The following is an 18,532-nucleotide window of genomic DNA, read 5'->3' as shown; positions in this document are numbered from 1 at the left end:
TGTTGATTAAAAAATTAACAAAAAATATAAAATTATCAATATACTTTATTGGGGAGAATTATTTGATGTAGGTGTTAGACAAAGTACCTCATGAAAGACTCCAGAGGAAATTGGAAAGTCATGGGATAGGAGGTAGTGTCCTATTGTGGATTAAAAACTGGTTAAAATATAGAAAACAGAGAGTAGGGTTAAGTGGTCAGTATTCTCAATGGAGGAGGGTAGATAGTAGGGTTCCCCAGGGGTCTGTGCTTGGACCGCTGCTTTTAAATATATTTATAAATGATCTAGAGATGGGAGTAGTAACTAGTGAAGTAATTAAATTTGCTGATAACACAAAGTTATTCAAAGTTGTTAAATCGCAAGAGGATTGTGAAAAATTACAAGAGCCATGTGAGACTGGGCATCTAAATGGCAGATGATGTTTAATGTGAGCAAGTGCAAAGTGATGCATGTGGGAAAGAGGAACCCAAATTATAGCTACGTAATGCAAGGTTCCAAGTTAGGAGTCACCGACCAGGAAAGAGATCTAGGAATCGTTGTTGATGATACGTTGAAACCCTCTGCGCAGTATGCAGTGGCGGCTAAATAAGCAAACAGAATGTTAGGTACTATTAGAAAGGAATGGAAAACAAAAATGAGGATGTTATAATGCCTTTGTATCGCTCCATGGTGCGACCGCACCTCGAATACTGTGTTCAATTCTGGTTGCCGCATCTCAAAAAACATATAGTGGAATTAGAAAAGGTACAGAGGAGGGCGACGAAAATGATAAAGGGGATGGGAAGATTTCCCTATGAGGAAAGGCTGAAGCGATTAGGGCTCTTCAGTTTGGAGAAAAGATGGCTGAGGGGAGATATGAAGAGGTCTATAAAATAATGAGTGGAGTGTAACGGGTAGACGTGAATTGCTTGTTTACTCTTTCCAAAAATACTAGGACGAGGGGGCACGCGATAAAGCTACAAAGTAGTAAATTTAAAACAAATCAGAGAAAATGTTTTTTCACTCAATGTGTAATTAAACTCTGGAATCCATTGCCAGAGAATGTAGTAAAAGCAGTTAGCTTAGCAGGGTTTTAAAAGGTTTGGATGGCTTCCTAAAGGAAAAGTCAATAGACCATTATTAAAATGGACTTGGGGAAAATCCACTCCTTATTTCTAGGATAAGCAGCATAAAATGGATTGCAGTTTTTTGGGATCTTACCAGGTATATGCGACCTGGATTGGCCACTGTTGGAAACAGGATGCTGGGCTTGATGGAACTTTGGTCTGTCCCAGTGTGGCACTACTTATGTACATATGTACTTATTCTGCTTCTCTTTACTATAAGGGACCTGGCTATTCTGCAGGAAATTCTTACATTGATTAAAGGTTGGATGCAATCTAGCTGGTTTAATATAAATACAAAATAAATGGCTGAGTGAGCAAAGAGGTTATGCTGAGTACAGAAAGTATATAGCTTGGGAATGGCTACTGATTAGAAGTTTTCAATGAGGGAGCATGTTTTGCTGATAATGTGAAAGCTTTTCACTAACCTTTGACTAAAGGCAGATTCAGAATTTTCTGTCTCATCCATTTTTGAGGACTATAATGTAGAAAGTCATACACTCTCATTTAGAAGGTATCTGGGGTTACCAAAAAGGTAAGTGCTGTTGGATTTCTATGGATGTGTACATTAGAACAAACGAAAAATGACCCATGTATACTTCTTGGCCAACTTCATAGACAAATAGAAAACTGAAAGTAACAAGAGGGTGCTCCTGTTGAAGAACCATTAATGGTGCTACAATTAATTCTTCCTTGCCTTGGAGAACAGTTAGAGATTAGATCAAGAATGCCTGATGTATCTTAAATCTTGAATTTTACATTATCACACTTACCCTTGTATTGTCTTCAGTTTCCATGGTGGCCTGAAGTTTTCCATTCACACTGAATACACAGAAAAGGCCTTTCTCATAGTATACCACACAGTGGCCCTCTCTTGAGGCCTGGATGAGTTTTGGTCTCCAGCAGCTGTTGGGACCCTCCAAAGTCCTCAAAAGGTCTCCATTCATAGAATGTATCAGACATGGTCCTTCTGTTGAGAGATAGTCAACAAAAAAGGGACAATATGATCATATTAATTTCCTATCAAAACATCCCTTGAATCATTATGAGTTACCATCTCTTACTGGAGTTTCTAGAAATGGAATGGTCAATGGAAACGTTTGTCAAGTCTCTACAAGTTGTTCAGGCTTTTACAGTGCAATTTTTTAAAGGAATTGGCCTGGATAACTAAACAGTTGTCTGATTAAGATCCTTAAACTTCAGTGGTTGGAGCACACACGTATGTATACTTTAATTGTGGGAAAAAGTGAAGGAAACAATATGCAAAGATTTCATTGTGAAATCTCTATGCATACTCCATCACAGATGCAAAGTCTGTGGGCACTTGAAAATTAGCTTGTAGGTCCTATAAATTAGTCAGAGCATTCAAAATTCAACCCCTTAACTCTTATGAAATCACTGACAAACTTGATCAATATTTTTTAAAATGCAGTCTCAAAGGTGTTGTCTTGTTAAAGCAAAATCAAATATATATTATGTATATCTCTATCTATATATCTATTCTATCTATATACATATAACACTAAGTAACACTTTACTTTTACATGCTAGTATTTACATTTTTTAAAAACTAAATGCATATATTAAAGCTTCTAGGACTTATTTCTTCTTTTCCTATGTAAAGAAATTGGGAGCAACATTTGACCGGGATGCTGAACCTGTGGCACCCAAAGATGGAAACACTTTTTAAAAAGATGTATTTTCTTAGTCATACTTACAATTAATTCAGGAAAGACCAGTGTGGTTTGTAACAGCATTTTGGTACAAAAACTTTAAAGCAGATATGAAATGGTCATAGCATATCTCACCTTTAGAACCACTTATTACCAATCCAAGTTCAGCACAAACTGTAGCACAGGTGATCTCACAGTCATGGCCTGTTAGAATGGCCCTGGGAGTGGTAAATTCACCTGCAAGGAGAAAACCACAAGAAAATTGTGTAAGTGGCTCTGTGGTACCATTCAAGACTTTCATTCATATTTCATTACAGGTCATAGTCCACATTTTAAATCAGGGGTGGGCAACCTCGGTCCTCGAGGTCCGGAACTCTGTCGGGTTTTTAGGTTTCCCCCAATGATTATGCATGAGGTTTAATTGCATGCACTGCCTCCACCGTATACAGTGTTCCAAAGAGGGCTTACAATCTAAGTTTGCGCCTGAGGCAATGGAGGATTAAGTGACTTGCCCAAAATCATAGAAAATGTTGGCAGGATTTGACCCCTGCTTTTGTAATCACCATGACTGTCCTCCACTTCAAGATTAAGGTAGAAGTACAAAGCATTCCCTTAATCTAGTATAAGATTTTTTTAATATATATATATATATATTTTTTTACTATTAAAGAACTGCTCAATAATCCAACAGATAACAATGGTACATTTAACGATAAACCCTTCATCCCCAACCCCCCCTACACCAACAACCCTATCCAATACCAAGTAAAAATCTAGTACAAGATATTAAGCAAGAACCTGGGTATGTGCACATAGCATTCCCTTAATCTAGTATAAGGTGGGTGAATCACTAGAGCTTGGAGTTCATGAACTCTGTGGGTTGGAGTCACTGCCACCAAATATCAACCTTCCAAGGTCATATTCTGGAGTTTTCTAGAATCTAAATGCTTGAAATGAGCAGGTTGATAAAGCAAGCTCTAAATGCATTTGAAAGTAAAGCCTGTGCAGAATCAGGGTTTCCTTCTACACACTGGGCTCTGTTTACTAAGCCGTGCTGTAGGCGAACTAACTTTTTAGTGCACGCTAAAAATTAGCGCACACTAACAACAGAAGACACCCATTATATTCCTAGGGGTGTCTCTAGTATTAGTGAGCGATAAAATGTTTGTGTGCCTACAACGTGGCTTAGTAAACAGGGCCCATGGTGATAAATGCCAGGTAAGGAAATAATTGAACTCCTAGTCAGCACAGACAAATAGTGATGATACGTCAGGCAGTTGGCAAAAACATGTGCAGCTAATATATTTGGAGGCAATGCTCTTCAGGACTGGGTTGCTAAGTCAGATATTTCCAAATGACAGTGGAGGAGTGGCCTAGTGGTTAGGGTGGTGGACTTTGGTCCTGGGGAACTGAGGAACTGAGTTCGATTCCCACTTCAGGCACAGGCAGCTCCTTGTGACTCTGGGCAAGTCACTTAACCCTCCATTGCCTGCCGCACTGAGCCTGCCATGAGTGGGAAAAAGTGCGGGGTACAAAAAAAAAAATATATATAAACCAACGGCACTTAGGGGCACTCTGACTCAGCTTTCAAGCCTGACTGAATAGGTGAATTAAATATTCTGAAGCATGCAGGTGCAGAAGTCTGCGGAATTCTGGGTTCACCATACAGAGAATCTTTTCCATTGGAACTGGGATTACCTTGTGGATTGTATCCTAAAATTTAACACTGTTGACACTTTGAGGCTTATTTTCAAAGCACTTAGCCTCCCAAAGTTCCATAGAAACATATGGAACTTAGCCTCCCAAAGTGCTTTGAAAATATGCCTCTTTATCATTTACCTCCATAACCACACCTAACTTTTCCCTTCCTGTCTTGGATACCTTGAAGATTCTTGGAGTTACCATTGATCGAAATCTCACACTTGAAAACCATGTGAAGAATACAACTAGGAAGATGTTTCAGTCTATGTGGAAACTCAGAAGACTAAAACCTTTCTTCCCAAGAGGCATTTTCTGTAACATGGTACAATCTATGGTGCTGAGTCATCTAGACTATTGCAATGCGCTGTATGCCGGCTGTAAAGAGCATATCATCAAGAAACTTCAGACAGCCCAGAACACCGCAGCTAGACTCATATTTGGCAAGACAAAATATGAAAGTGCAAAACCCCTTAGAGAGAGGCTTCATTGGCTTCCAGTTAAGGAACGCACCATGTTCAAAGTTTGCACTTTGATTCATAAAATCATTCACGGAGATGCTCCGGCCTACATGTCAGACCTTATTGATTTGCCACCCAGGAACACTAAGAGTTCAGCACGCACATTCCTGGGACTTCATTTTCCTAGCTGTAAAGGTCTAAAATACAAACTAGTACATGCTTCCTGCTTTTCCTTCATTGGCACTCAGCTGTGGAATGCTTTACCACTTAATCTGAAAACTATTCATGACTTAATTAACTTTCGAAAAACACTGAAAACTTATTTCTTTAACAAGACCTACCATAATAATCAATAATAAGAACTCCAATGCTTCACTACTTACTTGATAGTTTGACTGTTTTCTGATCTACTTAAGTGATTACAGTGGTGGAAATAAGTATTTGATCCCTTGCTGATTTTGTAAGTTTGCCCACTGACAAAGACATGAGCAGCCCATAATTGAAGGGTAGGTTATTGGTAACAGTGAGAGATAGCACATCACAAATTAAATCCGGAAAATCACATTGTGGAAAGTATATGAATTTATTTGCATTCTGCAGAGGGAAATAAGTATTTGATCCCCCACCAACCAGTAAGAGATCTGGCCCCTACAGACCAGGTAGATGCTCCAAATCAACTCGTTACCTGCATGACAGACAGCTATCGGCAATGGTCACCTGTATGAAAGACACCTGTCCACAGACTCAGTGAATCAGTCAGACTCTAACCTCTACAAAATGGCCAAGAGCAAGGAGCTGTCTAAGGATGTCAGGGACAAGATCATACACCTGCACAAGGCTGGAATGGGCTACAAAACCATCAGTAAGACGCTGGGCGAGAAGGAGACAACTGTTGGTGCCATAGTAAGAAAATGGAAGAAGTACAAAATGACTGTCAATCGACAAAGATCTGGGGCTCCACGCAAAATCTCACCTCGTGGGGTATCCTTGATCATGAGGAAGGTTAGAAATCAGCCTACAACTACAAGGGGGGAACTTGTCAATGATCTCAAGGCAGCTGGGACCACTGTCACCACGAAAACCATTGGTAACACATTACGACATAACGGATTGCAATCCTGCAGTACCCGCAAGGTCCCCCCTGCTCCGGAAGGCACATGTGACGGCCCGTCTGAAGTTTGCCAGTGAACACCTGGATGATGCCGAGAGTGATTGGGAGAAGGTGCTGTGGTCAGATGAGACAAAAATTGAGCTCTTTGGCATGAACTCAACTCGCCGTGTTTGGAGGAAGAGAAATGCTGCCTATGACCCAAAGAACACCGTCCCCACTGTCAAGCATGGAGGTGGAAATGTTATGTTTTGGGGGTGTTTCTCTGCTAAGGGCACAGGACTACTTCACCGCATCAATGGGAGAATGGATGGGGCCATGTACCGTACAATTCTGAGTGACAACCTCCTTCCCTCCGCCAGGGCCTTAAAAATGGGTCGTGGCTGGGTCTTCCAGCACGACAATGACCCAAAACATACAGCCAAGGCAACAAAGGAGTGGCTCAGGAAGAAGCACATTAGGGTCATGGAGTGGCCTAGCCAGTCACCAGACCTTAATCCCATTGAAAACTTATGGAGGGAGCTGAAGCTGCGAGTTGCCAAGCGACAGCCCAGAACTCTTAATGATTTAGAGATGATCTGCAAAGAGGAGTGGACCAAAATTCCTCCTGACATGTGTGCAAACCTCATCATCAACTACAGAAGACGTCTGACCGCTGTGCTTGCCAACAAGGGTTTTGCCACCAAGTATTAGGTCTTGTTTGCCAGAGGGATTAAATACTTATTTCCCTCTGCAGAATGCAAATAAATTCATATACTTTCCACAATGTGATTTTCCGGATTTAATTTGTGATGTGCTATCTCTCACTGTTACCAATAACCTACCCTTCAATTATGGGCTGCTCATGTCTTTGTCAGTGGGCAAACTTACAAAATCAGCAAGGGATCAAATACTTATTTCCACCACTGTATATTCATCATGTTACACACAGTTCTTTGTATGTAATCCAATTATTTACTCTTGATTGGCGCCTGCTAAGGATGTAATATTGTAAGCCACATTGAGTCTGCAAATAGGTGGGAAAATGTGGGCTACAAATGCAATAAATAAATAAATAAAAAATCATGAAGCTGGAGCGTGTCTATTACTTGGCTTTCAACATGTTCACTATAAAGAAAAAGGTTTGAATGTTGGGATAGAAATGTTTGTCTTAATCTTGAGAAATGAGTTTTAGAAAAAAAATTTAGATATGTAAAGGGTCATGAACTTGATATACCGCCTTCCTGTGGTACAACCAAAATGGTTTACATGTTCTATGCAGGTACTTTCTCTGTTCCCACTGGGCTCACAATCTGTTTTTGTACCTAAGGTAATGGAGGGTTAAGCGACTTGCTAAGGGTCAGGAGAAGCTGTCCACTGCACTAACAATTAGGCTACTCCTACTCTGTATGTAGGATCCTGAACTGCTAGTTCTTGAAGAGGAGACCATCTTATTTGTTTAGACCAGAATTATAGAGTCTATTTATTATGTGGTCATCATCTGGAGATCTTGTGAATTTTCAAGTGGTTGTGGCAGCCATTTTGAGAAGTGTAGTAAGACAGGCAGAACATGACGGGGGACCACTCCCATTCCAGCCCACAGTACCACCAATGATCACCTCTGGGTAAGGACCATGGGCTATGAGGTGGGGGCCTGGGGAAGGGTTCAGATGGCTACATGTGGGCAGGGCTTTGGAATAAGGGAGGGGCTTGCTGAGCTGTTCAGTTTGGTGAGAGTTTAGGGGGTTGAATATTGTAATCAGGGGAGAGGGGTGTTGTGCATTTGGACCAGGGGAACATCAGGGTGGGGAAATAGATGGGGGGGGGAATATGTGTCTGGAGAGCACCACAATGGCATATGGGTGTGTTAATATTTATTTCAGTTAGGGCCACACTATGTTATCTGCATGTAACACAGTGCCATGTGATGTGGCTCTGCCCTGTGTGGTAAATGCAGGGCAGATGATGTGCACACCCCAGAATATACTGCATGTTGTTTTTTGTCTTTAATGTACAGCAAGTAGAAAATCCTACCACACATCATTAAAATGGCCCCTTAGACCTCAATAGTTTTACTTGCTAGTATGTATGCCTGCTCATAACAACAAAGTCTGTCTTTTAGACTTGCAACTTCGACAACTGCTTGACGGTGGTGATTTGTGTAACACTCTGACAAGGAAACCCATCACCACCCAGGAAAAAGAGTGCTTTTAAAGAAAGGCTCCCTCATTACCAGGTCATTTGCTTGCAAATGTATAATCTGCCACTTATATATATATTAAGTGGCATCACATACATACATGTATATTGTGGCTGCTTATAACATCACTTATGTGTGTATGTAGCACCACTTACATGTGTATGTTGCCACTATGACACTGGCTCTTTATTTGACTGTGTACATTTCTAAAATGGCACTCTCTGTGTACTCCTTTGGTAATGGTATAGGTATTTTAAAAAAGGCTCTATACTTACCAAACCTTTTATAAAATATTTGACTAGTTTTACACAGGTGGCTCTAAATATTATTTAAGCTGCCCACACAACGAACCCAAAGTTATATAAAAACATTCAAAATACAAAAATAAAATACCAATAATACAACTATCCTTTACAGATGACCAACAGTCCTTAGTTTATTTCTTGAATAATTTTTGGACACGTTAATGAAAAGGGATTAAGCTCTGGAATTCATTGCCAGCGAATGTAGTAAAAGCAGATAGCTTAACGGGGTTTAAAAAGGGTTTGGATAGCTTCCTAAAAGAAAAGTCCATAAGTCATTATTAAAATGGACTTGAGAAAAATCCACTGCTTATTTCTAGGATACGCAGCATAAAATGTATTATACTGTTTTGGGATCTTGCCAGGTATTTGCAACCTGGATTGGCCACTATTGGAGACAGGATGCTGGGCTTTATGGACGTTCAGTCTGTCCCAGTATGGCAATACTTATGTACTTATGGGTGTTTACCGGAGGTTCTGACAATTCAGGCCATGTGGTTGGCCCATTGGACAAAAAAAAGCCTTTTTGGTGGCTATTCCCCAATTATGGAGTAGTTTGTCATTTGAAATTTGGCAGGGCGCTAATATTTTGATATTCAGACCAATAGTTAATCTATCCCAGGGTTCTGTTTCCAGCAGTGGCCAATCCAGGTCACAAGTACCTGGCACAGTCCCAAATAGTAGCAAGTTCCGTGCTACTAATCCCAGGGCAACCACTGGATTCCTTGTGTCTATCTCAATAGCACACTGTTGGCTTTTCATCCAGAAACTTGTCCAAACCTTTTTTAAACCCAGATATACTAACTATTATCACATCCTCCATGAGTTCCAGATAGCACTGTGTACGTCTAATAGAAATGATAAGTAGCAGTAGTATTAGTAGTTAACTATTTGCTTCTATTTGTTTTAAAAGCATTTCCATGTAAATTCATTGAGTGTTCCCTAGTCTTTGTACTTTTTGCAAGAGTAAAAAATTGATTCTACTCATCCTACACCACTCAGGATTTTGTAGACCTCAATCATATCTTCCTCAGCCATCTCTTTTCCAAGCTGAAGAGACCTAACCTCTTTAGCCTTTCCTCATATGAGAGGAGTACTATCCCCTTTACCATTTTGGTTGCCCTTCTTTGAACCTTTTCTAGTTCTGTTATATCTTTTTTGACATACAGCAACCAAAATTGAATGCAATGCTCAAGGTGAGGATACATCAAGGAATGATACACAGGCATTAAAGTATTCTCAATCTTATTTACCATCCCTTTTCTAATAATTCCTAGGATCCTGTTTGCTTCTTTGGCCACTGCTGCACACTGGGCAGAAGATTTCAGCTTATTGTCTACAATTACACCAAGATCTTTTTCTTGGGTGCTGATTCTCAAGGTGGACCCTAGTATCAGGTAACTATAATTCAGATTATTCTTCCCAATGTACATCACTTTGCATTTGTCCACATTAAATTCATATGCCATTTGGAAGCCCAGTTTTCCAATTTCCTAAGGTCTCCCTGCAATTTTTCCACAGTCTGCATGTTATTCCTGCAGTACTCCACTATTCACCCTCTTCTATTGAGAAAGATGACCATTTAACCCTATCCTCTATTTTATGACTAACCAATTCCTAATTCACAACAGAACATTGCCTCCTATCCCATGACTAATTTTCTCAGGAGTCTCTCATGAGGGTCTTTGCCAAAAGTTTGCTGAAAATCTAGATATAATACATTAAGTGGCTCACCTTTATTGACATGTTTATTCATGCCTTCAAAGAAATAAAGCAAATTGTTGAGCCAAGAATTCCCTTGGCTGAATCCATGCTTACTCTGTCCCATTAAACCATGTTTTCCTGTAAGTTTATTCTTTCTAATAATTTTCACTGTTTTGCCCGGCACATCAGGCATACCTGTCAGTAATTTCCTGGATCACCTCTGGAACCCTTTTAAAAAAAATCAGCATTACGTTGGCCACCCTCCAATCTTCAGGTACTATGGATGATTACAGAACACTAACAGCAGATCAGCAATTTCATGGTTGAGTTCTTCTAGTACCATAGGGTGCATACAAATCCTGTCCAGTTGATTTACTACTCATTAATTTGTTGATTTGGTTTAGTAAATCTTCCAGGTTCACCAAGATTTCTTTCAGCTCCTCTGCATCATCACCCTTGAAAACCATTTCTGGTACAGCTAGAACTCTTAAATTTTCCGTAAAGAGTGAAGCAATAATTCATTCCCTGAGTGCCCCTCTTGCTTCTTCATGATCTTAATGGTCCCATATATTCCCTCACAGGCTTTCTGCTTCTGATGTACCTGAAAAGTTGTTACTGTGAATTTTTGACTCTGCGGCAAGTATTTCTTCATATTCTCTTTAGTCCTTCTTTATCAATGCTTTGCATCTAACTTGCCAGTGGTTATGTTGCTTCTTATGTTCTTCATTCCGGTCCTTTTTCCATTCTTTGAAGGATGTTCTTTTGGCTCTAATAGCCTATTTCACTTTGCCTTTTAATTGAGATGATGCCTTAATTCAAACCACTCCATACCATAAACCAGTAGCAAGAAATACTTTATTACACTTTACTAGTTCCAACCCTTACAGTCTGAAGAAAGGGTTGCCAATAAATCAGTCCCTATGTATCAGGCGTAGCTGTTCCACTAATGATCAATTTGAATTACATGCTATACAATTGAAAGAGCGTTTGATGGAGAGGGGTTACCTACCATCTATTATTAAAAGGGCTTACCAGAGAGCTAAATTTGCCAATAGAGAGTTATTATTACAATATAACTCTAAGGATCCAGAAGACAGACTAGTGGTGGTACTCTCCTACAATAAGGGTGCTACGTTTGTTACTTCACTTTTAACTGATATTGGGAAATATTATCCATTCATGCTTGTTTCCAGGAACATCCTATATAGTAGCATATCGCCGAGGTAGGACTATAGGTGAAACCCTTTCTTACAAACGTTTAGATTATAATATTCCATCTCAACTGACTGGTCAGGAGGCATGTATGCACTGTCAATGGTGCACCTTAGCCATTACTGGTAAAAGTTGGTCCAGCATGGGACAGAAAAAGCTCATGCTACATCTGATTTACGGTGGAGAATTATTGACAGTTTCTGAGGGAAGGGAGGGTGGTGACATTGCCAACATTCTCAATTTTAAGGAGCAGCACTGGATATTTAGTTTAGATACTTTATTTCCCCAAGGTCTTAACAATCAATTAGACTGGGGATCTCTCCTCTGATGTACTTATTTATAGAGATTTGATAGGTTCAGGTAGATAACACTCTGATTGGTGGGAATTGTGGGCAGTACTATTTAAAGTTTAAGGATGTTGGTGCCATCTTAAAGATGGATAGTAGTATTTGAGCTTGAGGTGTAGGTTTGAGAAGAGCCCGAATTTCCCCTAATAGGTGGAGCAAGGGCCCTCAGTTCTGTATGGATATTGAGGATTTCACTGGCATGGCTGAAGTCTGTCTCATCTGGGCCAACTTCGCCACAGTACACAATAGACTGCTGTGGACAGCAGTCTTGCTTAAGCAGGGTAGACTGCCCGGCTAACACCTGGTAAAGAACTGAAATCTAAAGAGGACTGTTGCCTGGCATGCATGAAGCAGGCTCATAGTTCCTAAGACAATCCTCCCTTATGCTCCCACCAAGCTTGGATTCTTGTCCTCTATGCTTAGTGGGCATAGATTATAAATGTACCTAGACTAGGTTCCTTTATTTGATAATTAATCAAAGCTTCAGCCTTATATATTTCCACTCAATCAAACAGAGCCTGTTGTATTGCTTATACATCATGTCATGTTCAGATGGATGTGGGTAAGCCACAGTTACTTCAACTTACATCAGTTATTATACCATGTCCATTAAATGATGCTGAAGATCCAAATTCTGTTCCCTAATGCAGCATAAAATTGCATACCACAGGACACGTGCAGGCATTCTGCAGTAAATGCCAAATGTGCAAGTGCCAACTGCGCAGTAAAAAAATATTTTTTTGAGGAGGCATGTCTGAGAGGCCAAGAGTGGGCATTCCTGTGCTAATCAGTGTGGCTACATTACTGCACGCTAACTGGTTAGCATAGGAATAGCGAGTGAGCCCCTAACATCTACAAAATGGGTGGTGGTAGTGCACGTGCTAATTATTTTAAACGGGTGTGCATTGACAACATTAACACATGGCCATTAATATAAAAAAACAGAAAAAGCCCATTTTTACAACTGATGTAAAAATAGTCTTACCATGTGGGAAAACCTGTGCAAGGGTGCATTAAAGTCACATTTTACCGCAGCTTAGAAAAACATAGTAACATGGTAAATGACGAAAGAAAAAACCCCTGAATGGTCCATCCAATCTGTCCAACAGTCACACTGATCATAAATTCATGACTAAAATCAACAATGAATGTGATATAAAACACTTGATCATGGTCCTTCCATGGCATTTGCAGGATCTAGACTGTAGAAGTTCACCTGGTTCCGCATGTTCCAGCTACTGAGGCGGTTGCCATCGAAGCTGTTTCTAGCCAATCCTAAACTGGATTGCCATATACGGGACACAGACCGTACAAGTCTGCCCAGCACCGGCCTTAATTCTTCACAGCTGAAGTCGCCATCTAAGCGCCACTTGACACATCCAAACACATGCAGCCATTTAAGGGGTTTTAAAATATTTTTTAAATACCATCCATTTTCAAATTAGAGATCCTCTGTGTTCATCCCATGCTTTTTTGAATTTCAACACCATTTTTGTCTCTACTACCTCCTTTGGGAGGACATTCCTGGCTTTGACCACCCTATCTGTGAAAGATTTTCCTGACATTACTCCTAAGTCTACCACTCCACAACCTCAATTCATGTCCTCTAGTTTTACCATTTCCATTTCTCTGGAAAAGATTTGTTTCTATATTAATACCTTTCAAGTATTTAAATGTCCTTATATAAGTACCTATATATAATATGTAAGCCGCATTGAACCTACTGTGAGTGGGAAAGCGTGGGGTACAAATGTAACAAAAATAAAACTAAAAAATTATCATATCTTTCCTCTTCCTTCTTTCCTCTAGGGTATACCTATTCAGGTTTTCCAGTCTCTTCTCATATGTTTTTGGTGCAAGTCCCATATCATTTTTACTGTGGCCCTCCTCTGGACCGCTTCAAGATATGGCCTCCAAAACTGAACACAATACTCCAGGGTGAGGCCTCACCAACGACCTGTACAGTAGCATCAACACCTCCTTTCTTCTGCTGGAGCCCTTAGTCACAGAACAAGGATGTATGTCCTACCTTCATGGTAGAATTCACCAGGAATAACTTGCAACATGTAAAACAAAATAATTTTGACCTGAAACTCCTGGTTGCTTTTCTAATTTCCACCACCAGGTGACACCCTAGTTTTTTAAATAGGAAGCCTCTGGCCAAGTCATCCTTAAAAGAGACTATAGCGGACCAGTGACTGTACCAGCAATAAGGACAGCAACAGTACAATGAAAGTGTGTTTCAAGTCTACAGTTGTCTTTACTGATGTTTAAGAATAAAGAGCACATCCACAGTAAGTTGTCTGGCATGCACATCTGTCTTAAATGATATGAGGTCAGCAAAAAAGTTGCCAGCAACACATTCATATTGGAACAACTGAATGCCTTTGTGATTAGAAGAATAAGTTGGTTGAATAAAAACCTATTGCATAGAACTTGTTTGCTAAGCTTCATTACTTAATATTTGTAACAGACTACAAAAGAAACCACATTACAGCAGTTAACTTCTCATATACAGTATTTGCAAATGTGATAATATATTTTGATGTTGGTCCTTTATTTTTTATCTGTATCAAAACTATATCTCTACGTGTGTGTGTGTGTGTGTGTGTATATATATATATATATATATAATTTATTAGGATTTATTTACCGCCTTTTTGAAGGAATTCACTCAAGGCGGTGTACAGTAAGAATAGATCAAACATGAGCAATAGGCACTTACAGCAGTAAAAATATTCAAGTAACAATACAAAATATGGCATGGTATACTACTTACAATGACAACACAATACGTAATAGAACATTATAATTGGTAGTGAAGGGTAAGGCAAAGTTGTAACATATAGATGAGTAAGAAAGTAGGAAGAATTTGAAAGTAAGGTGACTGATTTGAAGAAAGTTGACCATGAGGTCAGAGAGATGGTTAAATATTATCTCAGTTAGGCTAGGACTGGATAAACATGTCCTGCTGCAGTATGTGCAGCCTTGTGTGTATGAGTGAGTCTAACAAGTTAGTTACTTCTTCCATTAAAGGCTTGGTTGAAGAGCCAAGCTTTCACCTGCTTCCTGAGGTAGAGATAGTCTTATGTTAACCTGGCAATGTATTCCAGAGTGTGGGGGCTACTCCGGAGAAGGCTCGCTTGCGGGTATCACATCGTGTAATGTCTTTTGGAGAGGGTGTAGTTAGAGTAAGTCCTTTTATATATATATATATATATATATATATATATATATATATATATACATTTTTTTTAAGGAAGTAAAATACAAATTAAAATAAATGTCATAAAGACTATTTTACCCACCAGCTGAATGAGTTACTGAAAATAAATGTATATATTATATATATATATATATATATCAAACATATAAATGACAAGTGACCGACTCACCCGCAAATGCGCAGTAGAGACTTCCCTCTCTGTCCCGCCCTCGCGTCAAGACATGATGACATCAGAGGGCGGAACAGAGAGGGAAACGGACGCTGCCGCTGGAGCCTGGAGACGAAGGAACATCGCCGGCGCACCAACCTCCACCCCCCCCATCCCTGACGACGTCGCCGCTGCCGCTTCCCTCCGTATCGGGCCCCCTGCACTGACATGACAGCGCCTCTCACCTCCGTGTGGAAGCGTTGCAGGCAGCAGGGCAGAGAGGAGGGTTGCTGGACATGGGGGGAGGGCAGGGGAGAGAACAGGGTGGGGAGGAGGCCAAGGGAAAGAGGAGGGTTGCTGGATATGGGGGAAGGGCAGGGGAGAGAGGATGGTTGGTGGACGGGGGAGGCCAGGGGATACAGGAGGGCTGCTGGACATGGGGGGGAGGGCAGGGGAGAGAGGAGGTTTGCTGGACATGGATGGCTGGAGGTGAGAATTATTACATTTTGCAAAACACAAATCTCGCCCGTTTTAACAAGCTTAATGGCTAGTATATATTACCTACATACCACAGACATAACTGTTGAGGCAAAGCAGGGAAGAATATTATTTTACCTTTGTGACTAATTTCAGCTTTGACACTTGATGGTTTTGTGTGTAAGTATGTATATATGGAACATGGCTAGAAATGTAAGGAGGGGAGACAAAAACTTCTTCAGGTATATTAGTGAAAGGAGAAAGACTATAAAGGGAATTGTGAGACTAAAAGATACAACAAAACGCTATGTAGAAAATGATGAAGAAAAAGCCAATTTGCTAAATAGATACTTTTGTTCTGTTTTCACTGAAGAAAACCCTGGGGAAGGACCGAGAGGGACTGGCAAAAGTACACCTGAAAATGAGGTGGATAGAGCGCTGTTCACAGAAGAGAGTGTGTATCAACAACTTGGAAAGCTAAAGGTGGACAAAGCCATGGGGGCGGACGGGATCCACCCCAGAATACTGAGGGAGCTCAGAGAGGTTCTGGCGGGTCCTCTTAAAGACTTGTTTAATAAATCCTTGGAGACGGGAGAGGTTCCGAGGGATTGGAGAACGGCGGAGGTGGTCCCTCTTCACAAAAGTGGGGATAGGGAAGAAGCTGGAAACTACAGGCCGGTAAGCCTCACTTTGGTTATTGGAAAAGTAATGGAAGCCATGCTGAAGGAAAGGATAGTGAATTTCCTGGAAGCCAATAAGTTGCAAGATCCGAGACAACATGGTTTCACCAAAGGGAAATCGTGCCAAATGAATCTCATTGAATTCTTTGACTGGGTGACAGGAGAATTAAATCAAGGACGTGCTATGGACGTCATCTACTTAGATTTCAGCAAGGCTTTTGACACGGTTCCCCACAGGAGGCTCTTAAATAAACTAGACGGCCTGAAGATAGGACCCGAAGTGGTGAACTGGATTAGGAACTGGTTGACGGACAGACGCCAGAGGGTGGTGGTGAATGGAGTTCGCTCGGAGGAGGGAAAGGTGAGTAGTGGAGTGCCTCAGGGATCGGTGCTGGGGCCGATTCTGTTCAATATATTTGTGAGTGACATTGCCGAAGGGAGTGGAAAACATGAAAAAAGATCTGAAGAAGCTAGAAGAATGGTCTAACGTTTGGCAATTAAAATTCAATGCAAAGAAATGCAAAGTGATGCACTTAGGGAGTAGAAATCCAAGGGAGACGTATGTGTTAGGCGGGGAGAGTCTGATAGGCACGGACGGGGAGAGGGATCTTGGGGTGATAGTATCTGAGGACCTGAAGGCGACGAAACAGTGCGACAAGGCGATGGCCGTAGCTAGAAGATTGCTAGGCTGTATAGAGAGAGGAGTGACCAGCAGAAGAAAGGAGGTTTTAATGCCCCTGTATAAGACATTGGTGAGGCCCCACCTGGAGTATTGTGTTCAGTTTTGGAGGCCGTATCTTGCGAAGGATGTTAAAAAATGGAAGCGGTGCAAAGAAAAGCTACGAGGATGGTATGGGATTTACGTTCCAAGACGTATGAAGAGAGGCTTGCTGACCTGAACATGTACACCCTGGAGGAAAGGAGGAACAGGGGTGATATGATACAGACGTTCAAATATTTGAAAGGTATTAATCCGCAAACGAATCTTTTCCGGAGATGGGAAGGCGGTAGAACGAGAGGACATGAAATGAGATTGAAGGGGGGCAGACTCAAAAAAGATGTCAGGAAGTATTTTTTTCACGGAGAGGGTGGTGGACGCTTGGAATGCCCTCCCGCGGGAGGTGGTGGAGATGAAAACGGTAACGGAGTTCAAACATGCGTGGGATATGCATAGAGGAATCCTGTGCAGAAGGAATGGATCCTCAGAAGCTTAGCTGAAATTGGGTGGCGGAGCAGTTGGGGGGAAGAGGGGTTGGTGGTTGGGAGGCGAGGATAGGGGAGGGCAGACTTATACGGTCTGTACCAGAGCCGCTGATGGGAGAGGGGGTGGTGGTTGGGAGGCGAGGATAGGGGAGGGCAGACTTATACGGTCTGTGCCCTGAAAAGGACAGGTACAAATTCAAGGTAAGGTATACACATATGAGTTTGTCTTGGGCAGACTGGATGGACCATGCAGGTCTTTTTCTGCCGTCATCTACTATGTTACTATGTTTTCATTACATTGTGTACACATACTATATATACACACATGCTGATTTGCCCTCATAAAGGGTAAGTTCCTAACAGTATGCTTAAGTGAAATATCAAAGTATGTGTTTATTATTGGTTAGGGTGGTGGACTTTGGTCCTGGGGAACTGAGTTCGAGTCCCACTTCAGGCACAGGCAGCTCCTTGTGACTCTGGGCAAGTCACTTAACCCTCCATTGCCCCATGTAAGCCGCATTGAGCCTGCCATGAGTGGGAAAGTGCGGGGGTACAAATGTAAAAAAAAAAAAAAAAAAATTATATAAAGAAAAAACCCCACAAAGACTAGTTCTGTCATGGTAAGTATATTAACTGTTATATCAAAACAAAACACTGTCTGTGATAAAGGGCATTGGGCGCTATATATTCAAAATGGGTGGGGTTATGGGGCTTTCTATGTGAAGAAACCCTCCAATAAGTCCAAATCTCACAGCAAAAATTCTAATCATTTGCCCAATTTTCATGGTAAACTTCACTGGCTTCCAACTCAGGCTTGAATGACCTTCAAGCTGACTTCGCTTATTTTCAAAAATTTAAATGGCATGGCTCCTGAGTATTTGTCTAATTTAGTTCCTCCTTCTCTTGGTAGGTATACATCTAGGACCAAGGGACTGTCAACGTCTACATTTTCTGCCTTGAAAATGGTGAACTTTAAGAAAATGCTTGAGCTTTCCATTTCTTATCAGGCAG

The 18,532-nt window shown here is 41.0% G+C and overlaps 1 protein-coding gene across 1 annotated transcript in view; it reads right to left on the bottom strand.

Annotated features, from left to right (window-relative positions):
* The window catches only part of LRBA (LPS responsive beige-like anchor protein), a 1,257,537-nt gene that overhangs the window by 25,886 nt on the left and 1,213,119 nt on the right, over positions 1–18,532 (bottom strand). Inside the window, 2 exon segments of the mRNA XM_030191657.1 lie at positions 1,877–2,073; positions 2,912–3,013. Of these exon segments, the coding sequence (XP_030047517.1) occupies positions 1,877–2,073; positions 2,912–3,013 (299 nt within the window).

The sequence above is a fragment of the Microcaecilia unicolor genome, chromosome 2 (assembly GCF_901765095.1).
Source record: "Microcaecilia unicolor chromosome 2, aMicUni1.1, whole genome shotgun sequence".
Lineage (NCBI taxonomy): Eukaryota > Metazoa > Chordata > Amphibia > Gymnophiona > Siphonopidae > Microcaecilia > Microcaecilia unicolor.
The sequence above is the reverse complement of the archived record's forward strand: the minus strand, read 5'-3'. Positions and strand labels throughout refer to the sequence as shown.